Here is a 24677-nt window from a genome sequence, read left to right as displayed (position 1 = left end):
GCTAACACAATAGCTAATAATAATATTAATAATAATAGTTAATAATCGTAAAAATGATAATAATAATAATAAAAAACGAGAAACTAGCAGTACATTTACATCTTAACATACAATATACAACAAAAACGTGGCTCAACAAGGAACACATATTAGGCAACAAGAAAATACATGGGCAACATTGAAAGAATACGATAATTTAAAAAGAGGTACAGTCAGGTCAATAACAGAAAAACATTCAACACATAATACAAACATGTGGCTTATTTTCTATTCTAGAATGATGCCGCGCCACTTGACAACAAAATTTCATTGATATATAATATTATATATATATAATGCCCACTTTAATGTTATTTTACGTAGTACCTTTTTCATTTTTGCAATAAATATTTTTCATGCAGTTTGAAACTAACAAAGCAACGATTATTCTCTCTACGTATCAAAAATAATGGAACAACACATTTTTTAAACAAGAAAAATAAAAAATATCACAGCATGTCATTACGTCTTTATGAAAGTTTTCTTTCTTTGTTGGTCTCATACTTCATGAATTGTATCGATTATACTTTATTTCTTTTTATTATAATATCGATTTTGTCATGGCATTTAGTGTCTCATATTACAGTTCATTGGAAACCATTCAACAAGTTTTCAATCGTAATCGTTTCAAGAATTCAATTTAATGCAGATGTGATGTATGTAGTTATCAGTATAGCTCAGAGAGGGAGCTAGTTCCTATGTCAATACTAAGGGCGGCAGTACACGAACCGCATTCTGTAGTTGATCGACCGCAATATATTGTGATCGCATATATGGCAAACTGTGTATCGTGTCGAATACCCCATATTTAGGAGACATACGGCAGCTCAAATGAGCCATATATGTAATACTCCTATATGGCCATTTTCTAAGTGGAAGCTATTCCGACAAAGTGAAACAGATAGTGTATCGTTTTTTCTATCTTCCGAGCCCCTGCATGTTTTGTGCGTATACTGCTGTTGTATTAAAGAGTGTCTTCGCTTGCGGTAATATTTTACGATTTGCGCATGCGCATTTTTAAAAAATCGGTTGTGAGCATGCGTGCTTGAGGAGTGTAACTAATTATTAAACGATGCGCATGCGCGAATCGAAATAAAAGAGGAAACGAACACGAAGATTTCTCAAGCATGCGCAACGTGCAGAAGGTGTCTTCGAGGAGAGAGATAATAAATATAGTCAGCACCGTACTGACAGAGCATTCATTTTTGTATTAACAGGTCATATGGGGCTATTATATATATGGAATGAGCATACAGATGTGGTCAATAAACAAGGTATGCAAATTCATCATAATCTGACGTTTGTCTTCATGTGCAATTTTATATCGATACGAAGTCACTATCCAGAAAACATTTGAAACCGATTTTTTATTTAACCACAAATTGTGGATGCCTAACTACACAAACATGACCCTTGTACTACCGCCATTACTATCTTCTCCTTTTGGTTAATATTGATTTTTTGCCTAATTGTAACAATGATATCAATGAAACTAGTCTAAAAGGAACAGACGAACCTGCCAAAACGGACTCAAACAAATTAACTCGGAGATGCTCGGGGCCACAAAATTGTAATGAACTTTATAAAACTAATAAAATAGAACTCGTAATTTTTACAATTTTTATTTTGACTACGACAATTGCTTTGCTAACACAATAGCTTTTTCAAGTGGAGTGTTACACTAAATACAGTGTGGCCCAAAATGTTTATATTTTAATAAATGATTAACTGTGTTATCTAAATTTGGTTTACTATACAGAGTGTTTGAAAACAGAAAAAATAAAATTTCGTTTAAATGGCAACCTTGTGAAATATGAGTCAAATCGAAAAAAGTCATAAGAAAAAGTTGTTCAGAATGCCAAAATATGGGGCCATGAAAAAATCGCGGCGATATTCGAATGTTCTATTTTATTTTAATAAAATGTTAGCGTTTTGTTGAAAAAACTTTTAAAGTTAGGCTATAATACAAACTACAAATGCTTTATCAATGATATCAATGGTAAAAACCATTATCATAGATTAGCAATAGACAATGCCCGCTTGTCAAACGGTTCTCCATGGGTTCTATTCCCACCTAGTGAAATGCTTTTCTTTTTCTTTTTGATTTATGTTTATTTTTAATTTTTTTTTCTTCTTAAAGTTACATCCCCCTTAAAGTTTAGGTTAGGTTAGGTTATGATGAATTTAAGTTGCTCTGATTCTAAATTCGCTTACACATTTAATTTTGTAACACGAGAATGTTTGCCCAAGCATTTCCGCCAAAAGTAGTTTTACCTGATCCTCTGCTCTGTTTAGATGCTAGTGAGAGTGACACTTTATTTAGTGTGTCGAGATGTGTTTGTCTATAAACGTTTTTGTGTGAAATTAGGGTTTTAGTGCTTTATTTTGTAGGGTTTTAGTACCTTACAGTGATGCAACTGTTCGAACATATATTACGGTAAACCCTACGGTTACCAGTACGGTGGTTACGGTTATTAAAAAAGAATTGAAAAATAATAAAAAATAACGTGTATTCTTCAAAATAATGTTCAGTAATCGTTAAATAATAAATTATGTTAAACAAAAACAGAAATTCTAATAAAAATGTAATACAAAACGACAATAATGAGTAGCATTTTAAAATTAAATCTAATGCAGTAGGTATATATCAAATACCGTCAGATCCTTTCGGAAAATAGTCTTCTGTCACACTTTTTGAAACTTCTGGATTCTGGCAGTTCTCGAAATGCAGATCAAAAGTCTCAATGGGCGCTAAACCGTAAAAGTTTATCTTTTTGAGGCATGGTCCCTTTAAAGTTTCATTCTTCCGTAAGGAATTCCAAAGTACAGTTACACCTATTATACGTATTGCATAGGTTTAAGTATATATGTATGCATATATTGATGTATTAAATCTATATTATGAATATGTCATATGTCATCGGACCAAGGATGGTAATGCACTGTGCAAAAAACTCTTTTACCCTTATTTCTTCAGGCCCGTTCCAGGCTAATGGCGTAAACCGTAAGTATTTTAAAAAAATACACGGTACAATATATGAACATAACCAGATATTATAGAAAAATGATAAACATAAGAGCTGTGTTCCGTATGGCTCGTCCGTTACTTCCCATTGTCTTAATTACGCCTTAATTCATCTTTCATATCGTCAATTGTCATTTTTAAGTTGACAGTACGTATAATAGTACGTTTTGATCGCTTAGACTAATATAAATATTAAATAATAAATAAAATGAGTGACCTAGGGCTCTGTATACAACTGTAAACAACAGGTGTCTGATTATTCTCTCTGAGGAATTACACCAACTTTCTTTCCCCATAAATACCCACACTATTACGTTGAGGTGTACTTCACTTTTGCAGAGTGCATAATCACGACTGGTCTGAAACCATGACACATCCACAATTTGCAATACACATAGGTACAATACATCATTATTTTTTTGTATAATTTTTATTCAACGTATTCAATACGTATAATCGGTATAATTGTACCTTGGAAGTCCTTAGAAAAAAATATAACTTTAAGGGACCATACCTCCAAAAGAAGAGTTTTTACCACTTTTCGGCATTTTCTCGGAAAAACTTCAAAACCATACTGCTCAAACAGGAAGGTCATTCAAAACCAGAATATTAAAACGAAAATCTTAATTACGCCAATCATCTAATTTCAAAAATTCACAAATTTAATAGAAATTATAGGATTTTACACACATTGTCTAAAGGAAAATAAATACAATTAAACTCAAAACGGTAAATGTCTAGATGATGGCCCCCCACCCCCGAAAGGAGTGGGGGCGGGTGGGATCGAAATAGGAGGTCTCCCCCACCACTGTAACATAAAAAGTTCGTGGCGGTCTCACCCCCATAAAAAGTTATGGGGGTTAGATGGGGGTGGGGGTAGGGGAGATCGAAAGAGGGTAGGGAGGATCGAAAGAGGGTGGTCACCTGAATAAAACTCCATAAAAATTTTGCGGCGGACTCACACCCATAAAAAGTTATAGGGGTTGAAAGTTGATCATTTAGACAATTTTTACACACTATGATTCAAATAAATTTCAATAAAAAAAATATTTTCAACCGGGTAGAGGTGGGGATCGAAAGAGGGTGGTCACTTGAACAAAACCCGATAACCTAACCTAACCTACCCTATTGATTAAGATATTTAAATAATGTTTTATAAAACTTTCTCAATATTTTTATGTATTTTTCATTAGTTTTACCTTTGAATATTGTTTAAGAATGACTATAGAAATATTTACATGCCTAGAAATGTATAATAATTGGCATATTTATTAACTTTGAACCCCTATAACCTTTTATGGGGGTGAGACCGCCACGAACTTTTTATGATACAGTGGTGGGGGAGACCTCCTCTTTCGATCCCCCCCATCCCCACATTTTACATTCGGTACAATACGTCACAAGCTGCACTAAATTGTATTAAACGTATTCTGTTTTCTCACTATGACTAGTTAATGGCTTCTATCCACGTTTGCAAGTATAAAAAAGACGAGACTCTGAAAATTGTTCATTTTTTTTTATCGCCACGCTTGTATTACTTTTACTTAAGTAATCGAAACTGATCGCTCTTAAAACCTAAATACGAACGTCGCATTTTATGTACCTATTTGTATGTAAAAATACTACTGGACATGACAACGACATTTGGCACTGAAAGGATCAAGTCAGTACAATAATAAAACACATTCTACAGATGTAGATGTGTGACGTGTGAAAGGTAGCACACAGAAGTAGTAGTAAGTAGTAGTAGTGGTAGTGATAGTAGCGATAGCGGTTTAATACGTTAGGTAGTCGTACACTTGATGATCGAACAACAACAGATGAGATCTGGCAATCGATCGGGATCTACCACGAATGTGGGTGCGTCCCGTCGAAATAATGGCAACACTGACAGTAATTAGTGTTCTGATCGTTCAGCTCAGAAAGATTGAAACGCTATCTTATTAGCTGTCAAACAATTGTTTAGTATCTATATCGGCATGATGGCAGTAAAAGGTTTCGAGTACATAGTTAGCTCATCAAATAAGTTTGATTGAATCGATAGTACCTACTTTTGATTAGCACTGCAGCTTATTACAGATCATTTAACTTTGTCAGATTACTAGATAATCCGTAACTGATCTGAATAAATTCCCATTTATAGACTAGATTAAACTACTCTTCCGGTAGTAAAGAATACACATAATTAGGCAAGAAATTATTAATATTATAGCCAATGAAGGAGTAAGAACTCATTTGATGTTTACTTCAATTATTTAAAGTGAATATCTGAAGGTTTTCACACAACACGACACAAATTTTTAGCAATTTAAAGAAAATTGTTTGCATATAATTCAACAAATCCTAAAAGACAGATTATTATACTGTTCGTTTCAAGAAGTTAAAGATATGCCCTTTCCTTTTATTAGGATGCGTCGTAGCATAATTCCAAATTCAATCATATTTGTCTGCGGAACTCATTTCTCCACCGATCATCGAGCGAGAAATAGACGAAATTGTACAGTACCATTTGCAAAATTATTTAAACTGCCTCGTTAAAATTTAAGAATATGCTTTATTTAAAAACATATTTAGCCAAAAATAATAACAAGTGAATTAACTTAACGTTATACACACCTACAAAACTTTTGCTTTGTTTTCTATTGTTAATTTATATACATTTTTATTTTAAGAAATTGCTAAACATTTTCGTCTAGTACTCTACAGTCCTAGCCGATCTCCTAAGACCGCCCATCGAGAGCTCTGCTCGTTCAAGCTTATTCCAACTATTTCTGTCTTGCTCACGCCTAGTGTGTATTCTTTCTATCTTCGCGCAGATTTCTTTAAGGTCACAATTCCAACAAATTGAAATGGACTGTACTTCTTTTGTAGCAAAGACTAGTAAAATTTTTTGAATTGAAATATCAGACCAATTTACAGATATTAATGTGGGATCATCCAATTTGCAACACTAAAGGGATGGTATTAATAAAATTCTGTTTCGCGTAATAATTGTCCAATTAGGTTAGGTTAGGTCTGGTTGGATGAATGCCGCTACATCCTTTCTCTTTCTAACGACAATGTGAAGAGGTAGAGAGTGCCACTGGGAAAGAGAAAGCCACTCAGATAATGTTAGAAAGAGAAACGTAGCGGCACTCCTCTTATTTCCTACTGTAGTATTAGGATGCTGCCTCTAGTACTCCAGGTTTTGAGAAAATTATGAATTAGATGATGCAAGGACATAAACATAAAACGTTTCATCTCAATTCACTGGCTCCATGCTTTTTCAATTCAATATAATTTATTAAAAAATTTTTTTTGGCTGTATTGTCTACAATATTTGACAGAATAGAGTTTGAGACACTATTCTACTTTTTCATACTTAAACCTTTCACTCCATCATTTCGCTTACTTAACTTACTAACAATAAAACGATATCATGATATCATTCGAGATTATACATATGTAACTGGAGAGCATATACTACATACTTCAGTGAGGCTCGGGTTTAACGGCAACATTCGCCTCGGGCTCGTAACGCGCATGCGTTCGCATATGACGTGTTATCATATCCCTGCGACACGCTGCGTAAGGACACTGTGGACATTTGTACGGTTTTTCTCCAGTGTGAGTCCTCTGGTGTGTTGACAGATGATCACTCCTGGAAAATACTTGACCGCAAACGCGGCACGTGTACGGTTTAACTCCCGTGTGTAAACGCATATGCCGCGTGAGCATATCGCTACGCGCAAACGACCGCTTACATACCTCGCAGAGGTACGCTTTCGCTGACGCGTTCTCGCCAGCACTTTGCCTACTTTTGTGACGCGATGCCATGTGCTTAGCTAATCGATCGTGTAAACTGAACATCTGACCACACACGGGACACACGTATGCTACGTCCGAACCGGGAGGCATCTCTTCAACCACCGGTGACACTTCGAGATTATACCGCGACGCGACCGATTCTTTCGTCGTCGGGGACGCGACGTCGCCCTTAACTACAGGAACTGAAACTGCACCTCTTGGAGGCAAGAAACCTGACGGCAATAGCTGCAGAGGCGGAGGAGGAACCAAACATTCCATACTACCGATCCTGTCTTTGCCCTTAAGCGATAAATCTAGTGGAGAGTCTTGTGGTGATGGCACTTCAGACTCTAGCGAACCTCTTCCAGTAGTCAGACTTAAAGGATAATGATGTGTCCATCCCTGATGCGGTCTTGGCCTTTCTGCCTTCGCTGCTTCAAACCATAAGGGCAAATCGGAATCCGAATGACTTCTTCGTCGGAAGATATCTGGCAGGTACTTTGAATGGAGGTAACGTTCAAAACTGTATGTAGGAGGTGCAGGTGATGCGGGCGTGAGAGGCGAAACAGGTGACGCTGGGAAAAATCTATCGTAGGGATGAAATGAAGGCGGATGGTGACCAACTCCAGTTACGCAATGGTAACACGGACATGCGGGTCTGGGCAATGGAGGACTACAACTAGCATCGTCCTCCTTTAATCGCAACGGACTGAACGAAATGCGCGGAGAATCACTAGAACTGTGTGGCGATTTATTACTCGAACCAGTCGGGCTAAACACGTCCTCGTCTTCACTAGGACTTGCCTGATACCTTTCCTTCTCGCCGCTGTTGTCGAAGCGAAAGACGTCGTTCGACATAAGATGATAATTCTTATGGTTCGCACTATTTTTCAACGCATTTCTACTCACTTCGTCCTTAATATTGTTATTGACGTGCTGGTGAAGGTTGTTATTGATTGTAACAGTTCCAACGTTAGATGCAGGTGGTGACGGAGCGTCAATATTGGCGCTAATATTAATACCGGTAGTCAATTTATCTAGTACTTGTGACAGGCGTTTGCGTTTACGCTGCTTTCCACCGGAACGGCCCACCAGGGCTGATACGTAAGCGTGATTCTTTGCGTGAACCGCGTTATCATGTGTGCTAGAATTCTTTTGGACAGCAGCCTCGGCCATAGTCATCAGCACTGGGCGGCTAAATGCCGCTGTCTCTGCAACCAGTTCACAGTGGCTACAGGAACGTTCTGCACCGTACTACTACGCATTCTTGGCCCGAATAACAAGTGAAGTTAGCTTACAGTCTGAAACAAAAAGAGATACGGATGTAAAAAGACATCGAAAACGATCAAGAAAACAGATTACTCTCGACTGATAAAATAAATATACAATTTCATTCACTTTTCGTTCGTATTTGAGAAATGAAAATAAAATCTTCAGCAATTGCAAAAAATGTACATGAAACTGGCAAACAATATAATAAACAAAAAACAGTGGAAGTGGCCCAAAAATCTTGTAAATACAAAATACCATTAATTTCATCAGTTATACTTATTGTTAGGTGCTATCACTTATTAGTTTTGTCTTCAAAACGTTTAAGGTATTATTATTAACGAAATATGCCCGATATTCATTACTGAAAAGAAGAAAGTTATTGAAATGGTATCATAAAATTATTTGGTAACAACTAATATGTGAAAATGGCTGTTAATGTTAAAACCCACAGTGATAAAATTGTATAGGATACGGTTATTTTTAGAACTATAGGTGAAGAAAATAACTTTATACCGGTCGTACAAAATCATCCTAATTTTAATTACATTATTATATGGAATAAAAATTTTAGTCACGATGTATGAAATGAAGGTAATTGTGGAAAAATTACTCCAACAATTAGCTGTACGATGATGACTGGATTTGAGTATTTTTATAGCCATTTAGTGATCAACTTGCGATAATTTATAATGCGCACACGTAGTTTTGACCTCTAAAAGTGCACCAAGTATACGTTTAGACATGCATTTTTAATGTAGCAAAACTAATATACAAACATCATCCGGAAGTCAAATCATTTAGTTAGCATGTATGTTATCAAAAGCATTTAAAGACCCAGTCAGAAAAGATTGATGGGGATTCGGTCAGATTATACCACGAGTTATCTTATTCCGTAAATCATCTGAATTATGTATACGCCACCGAGCGGCATGGCCTAGAGGTCTAGACCATTGCTTAGCATTCGGTGGGAATGAAACACCCAAAAGTTTTTTTTTGTATACGCCTCGGTGTTCAAATGATCTCACAATAAATAACGAAAGAGATTGAGATTTGTAATTCTTCGCCTAAATCCACTGGTATGAATCATTTCATCCATGGTACCTACATTTATTTCTTCTTGGGGAGTTCGTCTTCTTGAAGTTGGTCTCAAATTAGATCTAAGAGTTATTTTCCTAGATTTAGATTTATCCCACCACTGCATGTTTTTCAAGTCTGTCCTATTTAATGGTAATCATATTTGACCTTGCTATGACCTTAAAAATCCACGACGTCTATAACTTCTGTTGTAGTGTCTCATTACGACTATAACAATTTTGAAACACTCTACTCTAATTGAACAATAAAGTTCATAGACCAAAACGAAAATATATATCTAAAAGAAGCGTCTTCATTCAACATCTTCGTTTTGTAATCCCACGTATTCCTCATTGTTTTTATTTTATTTTAAAGAGACTTTTAACCTGTAGTTTCGACCACCCGCTACAAATTTATGTCCTGGTTTTCGACGGCCAGCTGGCAGACACACACTGCGCGCGACGGGATCGTAACACGCGCTCCCGCATTTCAGATTTCGCCGCACGGACATTCACAAATCGTCACCGGTCGACCACTGTTAGTTCCAACTCCTACGCGTTGTCCGACCATGTCGCTTTATCAAAATTCAAAACCAGAACTCGAATACAGAACCACACTCGTTATAAAAGCATCTCTACGTCGGATCTTTCGTTGCTTCTCCGTCTTCTTCGGCTTTTCTGCGGCAGCGATCGCAATTAAAAAGACGTAACGCAGCTTCGAAGGCAAACGTGACGCTAGTGTGTAGCCGTATCACACGATAATTACAACTATTTGCCAACCGGTGGCGTATCGTATGGCATAATAATGGGTTCCGATCGTGCGAGAAGAGCGAGTTTTAGCTGCTGCACTATCATTTCGAACGTTACACGTCCTCATTAATTTAGGCAGCGAGAATAAGGAGACGATAGCGGCAGTAATCCGACTGAAGGTGAACTACTAATCTTCTACAGAAGCCATCTCCTCGATGCTAGTTGGGTGTCTCTCTTGAGACCTCCACTTGCCACACATCGGCGTGATTTCTTCAGTCTAACGAATCGCGATCGATTAACTCCATAAAATCAATAACTATCGACGGGAGCGTTTAGGACAGGAAACGCAATGCTTTGGTCATTTAAATTATCGGAATATAGCGACCGAATTGTTCAAGTTGTCTGATGATTAAAGATTTCTAACGGCCAATAATTCTTTAGAACTAGCATTAGGCTGTGGTAGATTTTATTTATTACTAGATTTCTCTGTATGAAACTGTTTCCTACTATTTACATATAATAAATATAATCATTATAACAAAATGTAGGAAATGAGTCAGTATAAAGATAGGAGACGAAAACTTAGAAGAAGTCGTTGATTTTCGGTACCTAGAAGTCAGATAATTCACGGCGAAAAGAGCAGTAGAGATATAAAACAAAGAATAGCGCTGGGTAGAGTCCCCTTTAACAAAACAAAAGTCATTTTTAAGCTTTCCAATTTAGAAATTCGAAAAGGATTAATGGCGTATTTCTGGAGCACGGGGTGCGCAATGCAGATGGTGGGCGCGGAGTAAAAGAAAAGGTTAAAAGCTTTCGAAATAGGAGAACAGAAGACGGACGCTATGGAAGTCAATGAGAAATAGGCGGGATAGGCTAGTAGGACAACTTCTCAGCCACGAAGGGCTGGTTAGAAATATATTAGAAGCAGAGGCAGGAGTTAAGAGAAGTAGAGGTAGTAGGATGTGTTAGTTTTAGGAAAATGGGAAGATTAGCTTAGGATAGGAAAGAAGAGGTACGTGTCTTAGGACAGACGATCCCATGATGATGATGTGTAATAATAGGCAAATATTTAAATAATGACGTGGTGGTACATTTATCCAATTTAGCGGTAACTACAAGTCAATGTTATTCAATACGGTAATTTATAGTGGATGGATGAATTGTACGTATAAATGGTGTACAGAATTAAATGCCAAATTCAACAAATTAGCGTATTCATTATAAACACTCGCCAAACCGCAGTCTGATTTTCAAATCATTTTACAACTGCAGAAAACCCTTCGGTGGTCATTAACCTATTCAATTTAATTGTTGACATCCATTCAGAATAAATAGGTAACTAAACTTATTGAAACGTTAAAAATTAGCAACAGAGCTTTATTTTCGCCTTATGGAGGTCATGTCGCTGTTCAAAATGGAATTACAAGAAACATAACCTAGATATTGTAATTTATTAGAGTATTTTTTAATGTGACCATTAAGATGGCTTTCAGAAAAAAAGAATCATCAGAAATTCAAAAATGTAATAAAAAATAGGTGCTTCCATTTGAAAAAATAAAGTTGGTGGTTGGCTTATTTTTGGGTCATCCTGTATATCTGAATTTACCATGAAATCAGAACGTTTTTCCAAAAAACAAACCCCTGAATTTTAAATGAATTTATCCCAACTCCTGCGTCTTCAGTGTATACACAGAGAACATTGTTTATTTAATTCATCATAAACAATTGAAAAATTAAAAGGAATACTCACCCCTAATTACCACAAATAATTTTACATGAGCGGACACGTGTTTCGCCCACTTCACACGTGGACATTATCAACGCGGCGTGTGAAGTGGGCGAAACACGTGTCCGCTCATATAAAATTATTTGTGGTAATTAGGGGTGTGTTCCTTTTAATTTTTTAATTAATATTTACCACAGTCTCCTCCTTCTATTTTCCATCATAAACAATACTAATCATAAAGTTCATTTAAGCAGCGTCTCTCCTTAGACATTTTATCAGTTTTAAAATAACACTCATGCACAGTAACTTTTGCTGCTAGAGCCGGACAATCATCGATCTTTATTGTTTCACGATCAAATGAATCGCCATTTTGTGCCATTCTTTCCAATCATTGTCGAGATCACACGTACACGATTAGCATTAATAAGGATACGTTAACGGTCCAACGAGTGCAGTGTTCAGTTATAATGTGTAGCAGGTAAGACACGGTTCAAGGTCAAAAGATATCATCTTTCAAACGCTTCTTCCGATAACTATCGTTATTAGTTGGTCATGTAATAGCGCGACGCCCTTCTAGAAATGCACACGTTTACATGTGCGCACATTATGGTAATGTGCGGGGCTTAACTATTTCATACGTAAGCCGACAAGCGAGCCAAGGATGACCGATCTGGTGTCACGAACTTACTAATTGGAGTAAAAGATGACACTGCATAAGTTATTTTAATGAATCGCGACGGGGCTTCTACAACAGCATGCGTATATTTACGAGACGATGGAAACGAAAACGTGGAATAAATAATAATTCTACCTGTTTACCTATAGAGAGGTCGATATTTTACGAAAGATGTTAATAGCTAGAAAGCCGTTTAATATTCACATTAATTTAAAAGTGAATGCGTTTTTCTGTCTGTTTGATTCCCACCAGCCACTAATGCTGGTGGGAGGGCAGGTTCTCCGTTTTACATTCTAGTGTAGCAAAGCCGAAAGGTAAAGTGGAAGGCTCTCATTAGTCACCTTTGAAGAATTGTGGAAAACAGTGGAAAGTGTGGTTGGGGAAGAGTTGATGAGGCACATGAGATACAGACGAAAAAGTGGTGAATATTTTATGTGTAGAATGAAAATCAATATCAATGATTTGCAAATTAGCCTAAATAGGAATTTGGATAAAATACCACAAATGGTGTGGTAAACGCCATCTGCAGTACAATGCTACATTTTAGGATTACGTATGCTCCAACAAGGTCCATTTAAATATATGGATATCTACTTGCTCAAACGAATCCCGGCGTAGCCAACCTCAACGTGATAGGCACGTTACCAAAATCGAACAAAGAAATTCGAAGTGGTCTGTGTTCTGTCGAAACTGCCAGACGCGGATCGCGATTTCGATCTTGTTGGATCTCATCAGCGCGTCGCACAGTATCGACAGAACTCAGACCACTTCGAATTATTTTAGGAATTTGGAATTGAAACGGTGTCTATCATAATGCTAGTCAGTGGTATACTGACGAATAAGGGAAACATAAGGTCAATTATAATTCTAGGTTTATACCTACTCCTTTTAAGTCCTGTTTCTGCTTCTAATGTATATCTAATCAGCCTTTTATGTCTGAGAAGGTGTCCTGTATATCAGCCTATCTCGCCTATCCCTTACTGACTTCCATAGCGTCCTCTATTTTCCTACTCTTTCTAATACATTCGCTTTTAAGCTTTTCCTTTCCTCTGTGCCCATGATCTACGTTTCGCACCCGTATAGAGCCATGCTCCAGTCATATACCTTTAATAGAAATGACTTCTTTTTGTTAAAGGCCAATTTTATTTATATTCACACTTTCTCTACTATTCCTTCTCTTGCATATCTACTAATATTTTTGTTTTACTTTTATTTTGTTGATACCGCATTCATTGTATTTAAGGCTAATCTGAAACTCCTGCATGGTAAATGCTAATACCGCTATATCATCTGTAATTATAAGTACCTATATTAATCTTCTGCCCCTATACATCTGACGCTAAACTTGTCCTGTCTTTAAGGACGGTGTCTTCAATTTATAGATTAAAAAGTAGCGGTGACGATGTGCATCCTTGTCCGACTCCCTTTCTAATATCTATTTCTCTGCGCTGCTGCTCATATTGTATAATTGCCTGTTACTCTTTATACAAACTATACCAATGAGATATCTCTGTATCTCATCCCTATGTATTCTTAAGTATATTTAACATGTCTCATTTAGCACTGTCAGAAGCTTTTTCTAAATCGAACGAATCTTATGTACACGCTCTTTTCTTCTTCTATCGTTTTCTCTATTGTTAACCGTAATTCTAAAACAATCGTATGTACAATGTATTATTAATTTTTTGCAAAATTTCGACCACAAATACCCCTGGGCAGACCACGGGCCTCATTTTGTTTTGCCGTTCCAGGCCTGCAACCAGTTTAGTTCACCACTGAACTAGCCCTATTTGAAAACAAACCAGCAATACATTGATCTTGCGTTGAAAATGTTCACAATGTAAATGGGAAAAACACGTGTCCGTGATTTTTAAAGTGTTTTGGAATTTGGAGTGTCTTCTTGATTTAAATTTCTTACTATCTATTATACTACTTTTTACGGTTTTCCAAAAAAGAAAATAATTTTACACGAGTTCAACTAGCATTTCGCCGGTATTATTTCTTAATTTTTTAGGTTGCTTTCACAACAACAGTTTCAATAGAGGATGCTCTATAAACACTTCCGTAGATCTGCATTTTTTGTTGCAAAACAAACGTTCACTTTTGTTTCCGTGAAGTTTAGAAATTCTCCCATTAATAATTCGTATCCATCTACTTATTTTAGAAAGTTGCAAAAAGAAAACAGGAATCTTATGACATTTAGTTTCTCGCAAAAGCAAGATACGAAAATCGAATAGAATTATGGTTTTCACGTTCCAGTAAATGGGTCCTGAATTATTACTATCTGCAATATGAAGGAGAGTTGAAGGAATTCGGGGCGAAAATGTTCGCTGCAGTGCTTTCGTTTAACCAGTACATGGGCGTCACATGAAAAGAACAACCGGCAATTCAAGCAAAACAAAAGACGAATAACAACAATACATTAGAAGACGCAGTATGTAATTCACTAATTCTATAAAATTCATTGTTAAAAAAATATACTGAACTTTCTTTGTGTATTACAATGGATTAGTAAAAAGCACAAAAAGTTATAATTTTTACATTTAAACATTCTAATTTTGCCAATAAATCAACAATAGTTCAGGAGTGAACTTTTTATTTATTACAGTGCGTCAGTTTAGGTCATCATCAGGCTAAAAGACGAACAAAAATAAACATCAAACCTAAACAATTGATATATGTGTGTATTATTACACAATAACCAACAAAATTAGATTCCTTTTTATTCAAAAAGTTATAGTTATAACCAAGAAGACTTTAGGTAAGGAGTCCAAGTTTCATATGTGAAAAATTTGAGTTGCGATCGCTATGAATTGAAGGTAGATATTCACATGAAGATCGGACTTTTCATCTACAATAGTCTAATGGCTACGACTTTCGCTCTATTTGACTACAGTTAAACCGATCTAAGGTTTTATATCGTATTTTCTACACCTATTACATACGAATTCAATGTGCTGTTGCTAACTAGGTAGTCAATGACATAAACAAGCTCATAATTTTGCAGAAAATAATTTCAAATAAATAGGGTGTGTTCCGAAATATAACCCCACATACTGGCCAGTGCTGATGACGTCATAAATCGACGCCATATTGTACTGGTGTGCCACCATAATGTACTGGTGAGACAAATGTGATGTAGTAGTATATCAAACGGGCGTGTGTGCATCAGACTTTGAGGAATTTTTTATTGTAAGAAACTTTAATAACTTTTAGAACAAAATTATTGTAAACGAGCACAAACACTATTGTCAATATGGCGTCAATTTGACATCAATGCACTGGCCAGTATATTTCGGAACGAATCAACTGTATGGCGTCGATTCATTACGTCATCAGCACTGGTCAGTATGCTGGGTTATATTGCGGAATACACTCATAGAAACTGGAAAAGTGAGCATCTGAGATTATAATAGAATATATTTTATCAGGGTTCGTTATAAGGTTCCGTATAAGGGTAATGCATCTATTAGATACAGTCAAATGTCAAAGTTCCATTGTTTTGACCAGAACACAGTGTATTTGTCATTTGCTTATCGAGTTTTTGTCGGATCTTACAGTTGTATGTTAGATTAGGTAGAGCTAGATTAGAACTGGGCTAGGTTAATTTCCTTTTCGAACTTTTTATTAGACAAATGCCAAAATTTGATTGCATTTCAGAGTTTGCTGAAAGGCGTTTGTCAAATCTAGAGTAGACAGTACAGTACCCTTTAATACCAAAAAAATAATCCAAAGATGATTTTTATCGCCCATTGGTTTATGAATCCTTTTGTTGTGCCGCAACTGTATTATTGGCAACGTCTCGACAATGACCGCACTGCAGAAGTTTGTCAGTTGTTTCGTGTAGGTACTCCTCCCACGCCGCAATGCACCACGTGGCTGTGTTGTGTGGTATTATCGTGATATTTTCACAAATTAAGTAGATATTCTGTACAACATGACGCTTTACTCAAAAACAAATTATTTAGCCACGTTTAAAGCGTCGCGACGTCTGTTACATTGAGCTGTTTTGAATGTGCACCAACCAATACGTACAGTTAATATACAGGGTGCTTCAAAAAAATGTATACACACTTTAAACTATTGTAATTTTCCCGCTCTACAAGGCTAATGGTATATTTCTTCGCCAGGTGCCAGCATAATCGTCCCTCTATGTTATATTATCAGTTGGAATTTGTAATATCAACATGGGGGACGTACGTTTGAGTTTTGAAGAACGTAAGCAGGTTATTAAGTGGTACTGGAAGTTTGAGAATGTAAATGAAGTTCAAAGACAGTGGAGAAAGGAGTATGATACAGAACCACCTTCAAGATTAACAATTACACGCATACGAGACAAATTCGAAGTTCATGGAACAGTGTGTGATGTGCATAAAGGTCATTCAGGTCGGCCTCGAACAGCTACAAGTGATGAGTCATCATTGGACCTTTTCGATTTGAAGGCACTGTAACTGGTATTAATTACCTAACAATGCTTGCTGATTCCATATTTCCTGCCATTCGTGCATTATACGGTAATGATGATTTTTATTTTCAACAAGATGGTGCTCCGCCGCACTATCACAGGGACGTACGAGCTTACCTGGATCAAAATTTGTCGGGCCAGTGGATAGGACGCAGGGGGCCGATCGAGTTTCCAGCACGCTCTCCAGACCTTACACCACTGGATTTCTTCTTGTGGGGCACAGTAAAAGATGAGGTGTACAAACGTAAACCACGTAACCTAGACATTCTTTGGAATGAGATTCAAGCAGTGTGTAGAGAAATCTCATTGGACGTTTTGATACGATGTACAGAATCTGTGGTGACTCGTACTCAGAATTGTATTGATGCTGTAGGTCACCAATTTGAACAGTATTAACATTTGTTATTTATGTTTCATTTACATTGGACTTTCAGCTTTCTATTTTCCTGAAATTTAACTTTGTAGAACGGTAAATAAATTTTCTATGGAAGTTCAAAGTGTGTATACATTTTTTTGAAGCACCCTGTATGTATAAAACATATAAACAAAATAATTCACGTAATCTATGTCGCTAAAATAAATGAAGTTATTTCATGTCAGTGTTAACAAAACTCCTATCAAGATACACAAATTATGTAAGAAAAACTTAGGATAGGTTAATTTAGCAGTTATTTAACTAATTCGACATGTTCAGTTTTGCTATCCACACTACTTTAGTTCACTAAAAAACATCTTTTTACTAGTATTTGTTATGATGTGTGAAGGTGTATTGCTCCTCGACACACAGTAGACAGTGATACAGACAGCGTAGTGAGCGCCACGTGTACAAAATGCAAAAATTTTCAACAATATCCTTTTTTTAAAAAGGATATCGGCTTGTCAAACTGTAGCCAAACAAAACAACGTCTAAACATTGACATCTTGATTAAAAAAAGACCTTGTTGAACATTGTTGAACCCCACAATAAGTAGAAAAATTCTACAGATGGCGTTCACTGCACTGGATGCATTAATTCATCGAACGCTGTGTAACGGTGGCAGGTAGGTTGGTCGGTATACCGTCTAAACTGTCTACGATGTGCTGATGAAATCCACATCTGGTAGTTTCGACAAAATACTGACCAAAAAAAAGTTTTTGTTGAAAATGATTAATCACAGATAGTCTCAAATTAAACATATCAAAAACCCATCAGAACAACATCTTTAGTTTTAATTAATTCATCTTATTCATAATAGCACTTATATTTATATAAAATAAATATTGGGTAACTTAGATTTGAGATGCGTATTTGTATCTTTAAATTAAACTACAACATTGAGAAATATTTTTCAAAACGTATGGGATTGTAGGGATTTTCCTTAAGAGTATCGTGTTTGTATTTAGGAAGCGGATTGTTGTCACACGAACAAGAATAAACGATATATAAAAAAGACTTGGTAATGTCAAGTTTGCCTCACATTTATATGTATTCCCACAAACTAAAATTTTTGTGATCACTACAGTTTTATCTAACATCTCGTCTGCCTACTGTTGCGAATTTTTGTAGCTTTCTATTTCTATGTCAAATTTAGCAATCAAATAATTATTGTGTATTATGCTATCGCTTCAGTATTTAACGTATAACATTCCCAAATATGAGAATGATTTACAAGGTTATCTGAAACAGTTTATAATAAAATCTACAAAAAAAATTTTATCCTTTGAATGCAGGTATTTTAGGTTAGTATTTATTTATTGTAGGATATTATTTGATGATCGTATGATGAAGCAGCAATAAAGGTTCCGAAACGTTGGTGAAATAAAAGTGTATTATTAATGAACCTCAAGCCATCCTACATTTTCCTCTAATGAATTTACCAATTTGTATCATGATGATACAATCGTGTTATATTAAAACGAAATAGCCAAGAAATACAAAAAAAAAAGAATTTTAAATTCAGAATTCAATACAGTGAATACCTATGAACTTACTGATTAGTATAATAAAAGCGTAGTTTTCACGTAAAACTTGTAATTGTACGTTTGAAATCGGTGTCATTTATGACACTACAGTAACAAAGTGAATGGGCCGACATTGATACAGTTTCACTTATTCGAAAACGTGACTACCTAATTCGACAGATTCCATGTGTTACAAATACAAACTTAGACCTAAGCTAAAACGTTGAATTACAAAGATTTTAGGATAAAGCTGTTTTTAACAACATTTTGATTAGATATTATCAACATCGATTAATTAATTTATGTATATTTATTTTAACTCATTGATGTTTTACTGTTTTTTGTAACATTTGACATCATTATACCACCTTCTACAACAATGATTTTTAAAGCAAAAGTCCCGAAAAATATTTAGAAGTTTCAAAAACACTTTTCCAGATATTTGAAATACTTTCAAGAAAATTGTTATTATATTTATGAGTAACAAAATATCCTCCATAAATGAAGTATAGATCGAGTATTCGTTAATACTAATAACGATAAGTAGTTTTCTATTTTATCTCTGATTAGTAAATTTTGAGAATTAATTAGATATTAAACGTATAGGCATCTGCCAAATGCTAGGAGTGTAAATAACATGACGCTAATAAAGAAAATTTTTTCTTAAAAGTAAACGCGTTTATTATGCTGGTCATATTATAAAATTTGGAAAAATAAATCCGAAAATGAACCTTCAGATTTAGATGCTGTGAATTTTAATGAAAACTATTTATGACATTCGACTTAAAAATGATCCCCACGTATTGTTCATTTCAAGATGCGGAGCTCACTTCTCCACCTATCATCGAGCTTTGTTTTCTATTGTTAATTTATATACATTTTTGTTTTAAGAAATTGCTAAACATTTTCGTCTAGTACTGTACAGTTCTAGCCGATCTCCTAAGACCACCCATCGAGAGCTCTGTTCGTTCAAGCTTGTTCCAACTATTTCTGTCTTGCTCACACCTAGTGTGTATTCTTTCTATCTTCGCGCAGATTTCTTCAAGGTCACAATTCTAACAAAATGAAATGGACTGTATTAACTATGTTGGCAGTATTAAGTATATTAGTGATAAGCAAAGACGGTTTAGATTAAAATTGAAAACAAGCCTATTAAGTATTACAAGATTACATCAATGTATTAGAAGAGGTAGGTACCTAACCTCAAAATACATAGTTAGATAGTAATATTTGTATCCAATTAACTGAAATAGTTTTATTTTTATTATAAACTTTTCATAACTCATTCATAATAATTCAATTTATGAATTAAATTTTCAATATTAAGACTAATTTATCATATCTGATTGTTTGGTGAAATATATCTTATAAAATATGACAAATATTGATTCCGGAATTCACTTCACCTATACTTCAACGAAGTTTCTATTTAACCCTTTTTCTCTAACTTTCCAAATTTACTTTTTTATATGTCTACTGTACATAAAATTGTTAGTTTTTATCATGAAGTAAAGACAACGCGATTCAAAATCTTTACCGTTATTTGGCACTGTAACTTCTGACCATAGGAGCCATCCATTTATTCAATTTCGAATCAAGGAGAAAACTTTGCGGAATATATTATTGATAATTTTCATTTATTTAACGAGTTTTGTGATTTTTATAAACAATTTTACGATCTGCATGCACTATTCTTACACGTAAATTCGTCCCTTATTGTAATTACCAATTTTGACGACAGGTGATGTTTGACTATTTGACAGATCGCGTAATACGTACGCTTATTTTGGTTCGAAGATTAAGGTTTTTGGTGCAGTTCGTGTTTACCGTTTGAGAGGGGCCTTTGGTCATTCCGTCTGTTCCGAACGCAAGCGAACGAGGTCAACAAGCAGAGAGTATCAGGTGTTTGGCCCCCGTTTGTGTTCATTCTTATTACGTAGTGGTTAGCACGTAACATTCATATGTATACATATGTAGGTACAAATACACAAAAGTCACATCAACCGCACAGTCGGCCGCGGCCGTTCCTCTTTATTATTGTTATTGTCTTTTACCAGAGGCGCTATTTCTTTTGCACGTATGGTTGTCGTAGAACGCCTTAATGGTATCTTCGAGTTCCACTTTTTGTTGACGCACAACGGATGCGAATTGAAGGAGGAGTGGTCGTTTCCTCGAAACACACCATACAACAACGGCGACTATTTGTAACTTTCGACGCGTTTGTTTTGTTTTTAATGCTCCATTCGCACGTGCTTTTCTATAGGCCACGACGTAGCCAACTAATAGTAATGGTAAGATTGTCAGCGAGTGTATATACAGGGTGTCTCTCGGTGACCACTCATTAGAATATTTCGAAATCTACTTGGATTTAAAATTTAAAAAATTTGTGCAATGGCGTTGTTGGGTATATTCTCCTCAATTAAAATAACGGCAGCTATGGAGCACTTCCGGTTATACCAGAAGTTGACATCAACTACGTTATTTCAAATGGAACACCCTATATATTATGACGGTTTTGAATTCTACTCATAATTTTAGGTAGACTTTCATAAGGCTTTCCAACTTCTAACATTTACCGTTTTTAAGATATTAATTTTTTTTTAATAGCAGTAGGCAGCGAAAAAGCATGCGTATTTTATAGTACGAAAGCTGGAACAAAAATATTCTCATCTTCAAGCTTCCCGTCCATACTATACTACTTAAGAAGGTTAAATACATACAGGGTGTTAGATATTTAATTATGGATTTGGTTAACTTCAAACAATTGTAAGTACACTTTTTCAAATGGAATACCCTGTATATATTTTCATAGCTTTATGCGGAATTTTATTCACTTTCAAATGGTACTATGGTTCCCTATACCCATCTCCTCTAATTTTCAAATTCTAATCATTCATGACTGATCAATTTAATTTTAAATTCGTATGTGCAAAATCAACGAACTAGGACACGGACCTACTTTCTTAGTCACTCAAATTTGAATAGTGCATATTGTATTTTTTTTTTTAAACTCATTTAAAGACTTCTTTTAGTCATTTCACAACTATTTATATTCAACATTGAAATGTCTAGATTTTTATGGCAAATTTAAGTCTTTTAAGAAAACACAAAACCCCGGATGCTGCATAAACACAACTACACAAAACCCGCTCGGATACTCCTGCAACGCATTGATACATTTCTACAACACTTGGTAATGAATTACTACAAAAAGCGTGCTAAACGCAATCTATAGTACAATGCTACAATTAGTGGAATTCAAAAATATTCAACAGGGTCCATAGTGTAGGAATGTTATTTATTCAACATTTATTTACTATTTGAACTAATCAAATATTATTGACTAATATACGCAGAATGAAGCCAAAGAAAGCCGTAGATAGAGAGCTTTTAAGATAAAGGCAGTGGTGAAGTGGCAGTCGGCGTATAAGGATGTGTAAAGCTCCATAAGGGCAGTGGTTACTCTGGTAAGAGAGTAAGGTGCCGTAAGGGTAGTTAATATTTGATAATATTGAGAAAATTGGTTATTGTGCACATATTATGTATTTTAAGTGTTGTTGTTATTGTTGAAATGTAAGGCTTGTAGAAGTGTAAGGTGGAAGGCCGACGGGTCGGAGACACCTTTAGATGGAGTGTAAATCCTGTGCGTCAGGTAGCTCACTGTAGATCTAGTTAGATATGCCTGGAGTGGCAGTGCACCTGTGGGTGACGTGTGTTAATGAGAGTAGAAGTCCACTCCTTAACCTGCCGTATACAGCAGTGTCGGTAAAGCTGCGGTGATATCGGCACAAGGGCGTTCAGTAGAGCAGAGCCGGGCAAACTCGGCTCTTTTGCCTCCCGAGTGCTCCTCAAGGTTAACCAAGTAGCTCCTCATTGATCCTGCGAGTGCGAGTAAGATGATTCTTTCCTTTTCTTATCCCTTCCATTTCGTAGGTGAGTCCCCTCTTCCATAGCCAAACCCAATAGTTTTGCGAACGTAGTAACGAAAATTTTCGTTATGTATTATTTAAGTTGCGGGAGTGGCTTCGCTCGTCTACAGGATGAAGGGGCTTGATATGGGAGTGGAAGGGAGAAGAAAAAGACAAAACAAAATTATTCATTACTGCTTACTCTGTCGTACTCATTGAAGGGTATGGAGTGACTCAAACTAACGTCATGTAGCGGCTCCTGCGAAGTTAAAGTTTGCCCGGCTCTGCAGTAGAGGGGTAAGTCTCAACACATAGCTTACCAATGTAGAGATAAGCATTGGGAGCGATCTATGCATACGGTCATTCATAGAATTCCTGGTTATTGAGCTGGGGCCTAGGTGTGGCAAACACCTATTGTTTCAGGTAGACTACAATCGTCATCAGGGATACCCCATCGAACACAACTATATCACCGAGTTCGACTACGTTTGGGCATCGCAAGAGCGGCCCCAACTGGGGCGACGGTGCGCATAATTGCTTAAACTGTCTATCGCATTGTATTGTTCCAATTAAGACTTTGGTTTTTTTTCCTTACATGTTGTTTTACATTTATTGCCGCATGCCACTTCGCAAGATGTAACTCTCGAAGGGAACCCACTGGTTGCTATGTAAAGCTGATAGGAGGAAGTAGCTGTAAGGCTATTAGTGTGTATATATATAGTATATAATGGTTAGTAAGTTAATTAATTAAGTGAAATATATTATCATCCATAATAATAATAATAATAATAATAATAATCTCTCCTACAATAAGGATGTCGACTTGGCGAACTGAATCCATGTGGTAGGTCACATAACCAAACAGAACAAAAGGTTCATGGTGATCAGATTCTGTCGAAACTGTCAGACGCGGGACGCGATTCCGATCTCATCAGCCCGTCGCAGACAGTTTCGACAGGATACAGACCCACTCTACCTGCCATAAGACAGCGTTTAATGAATTAGTCAATACAAACACTATGGTAAACGCCATCTGCAGTATACTGTATAATTACTTTTACGCTTAACCAAAAAGTAAAAAAAAAAAAAGAAGACGATTGTTTACAATTTTCGTGTGATCACAGTACATTTCTTCCAGTACGACGTTAGAAAGGTCGACAGAAGCCCTAAGTAATATGCACGAAGCGAATATTTCAATTTGTCGGTAAATTATCTTAAAGTAAAGAAAAATTGCTGAAAGCTCCCGCTCTTAAATCGATTAATACCACAAACCACCATGCCTTCATGCAAATTAACAGTTTATTACACACATGTGTTTTCAAACCTACGGTACGCGAGAACTAGATGGGGTCCGAGAAAATTGTACGGCTAATCGAGAAAACACCAGTGATGGGAATTAAAACAAAACCACGGAAACATACTGTAAAATTATAGCACTTATGAAAGAAGCTGATGAAAGATAATATTAATTCTTAAGGACGTTCCCAAAAAAAAATTTTTCTTACGATCATTTTTAAAATGTAATTGTAAATACCTACCTGTGTTCTGAAAGCATATGAAAAATTTCGACCCATTTTGCGGTACTAAAATTGAAAATATTAGCATTTTAAATTTCTATTTTTCTTAAGGACGTTCCCAAAAAAAAAATTTTCTTACGATCATTTTTAAAATTTAATTGTAAATACCTACCTGTATTCTGAAAGCATATGAAAAATTTCGACCCATTTTGCGGTACTAAAATTGAAAATATTAGCATTTTAAATTTCTATTTGAACGCATGTTAATTTATACATTCATGTAGATTTTAGTGCCTAACAATTTTAATATTCTTACCATTTTTTTTAAATTTCGAGAATTAGCAGTTAATATTCACATAAATAATTTCCATACAAAATCGGTACAAGAAGCGGTATTAATTTTGTTGTAAACAATGTGTAAAGTAAATCTCAGACTCAAACTCTCCTGCATAAGCTGATCAGTAGTGTGCGACTTGGCTTCGCTGCAATAGCGCGGGAC

General features: G+C 35.8%; 1 protein-coding gene across 1 annotated transcript in view; it reads right to left on the bottom strand.

The window, feature by feature from the left end:
* Nucleotides 1-5850: 5850 nt before the first annotated feature.
* The window catches only part of LOC108737313 (early growth response protein 1-A), a 32272-nt gene continuing 13445 nt past the window's right edge, over nt 5851-24677 (bottom strand). The window contains exon 2 of the mRNA XM_018470097.1: nt 5851-8151. Coding sequence (XP_018325599.1) covers nt 6536-8032 — 1497 coding nt within the window. The 5' untranslated portion in view covers nt 8033-8151 and the 3' untranslated portion in view covers nt 5851-6535. The remainder of the gene's footprint in view (nt 8152-24677) is intronic.

Source organism: Agrilus planipennis, unplaced genomic scaffold (genome assembly GCF_000699045.2).
Source record: "Agrilus planipennis isolate EAB-ADULT unplaced genomic scaffold, Apla_2.0 scaffold9, whole genome shotgun sequence".
NCBI lineage: Eukaryota > Metazoa > Arthropoda > Insecta > Coleoptera > Buprestidae > Agrilus > Agrilus planipennis.
The sequence above is the reverse complement of the archived record's forward strand: the minus strand, read 5'-3'. Positions and strand labels throughout refer to the sequence as shown.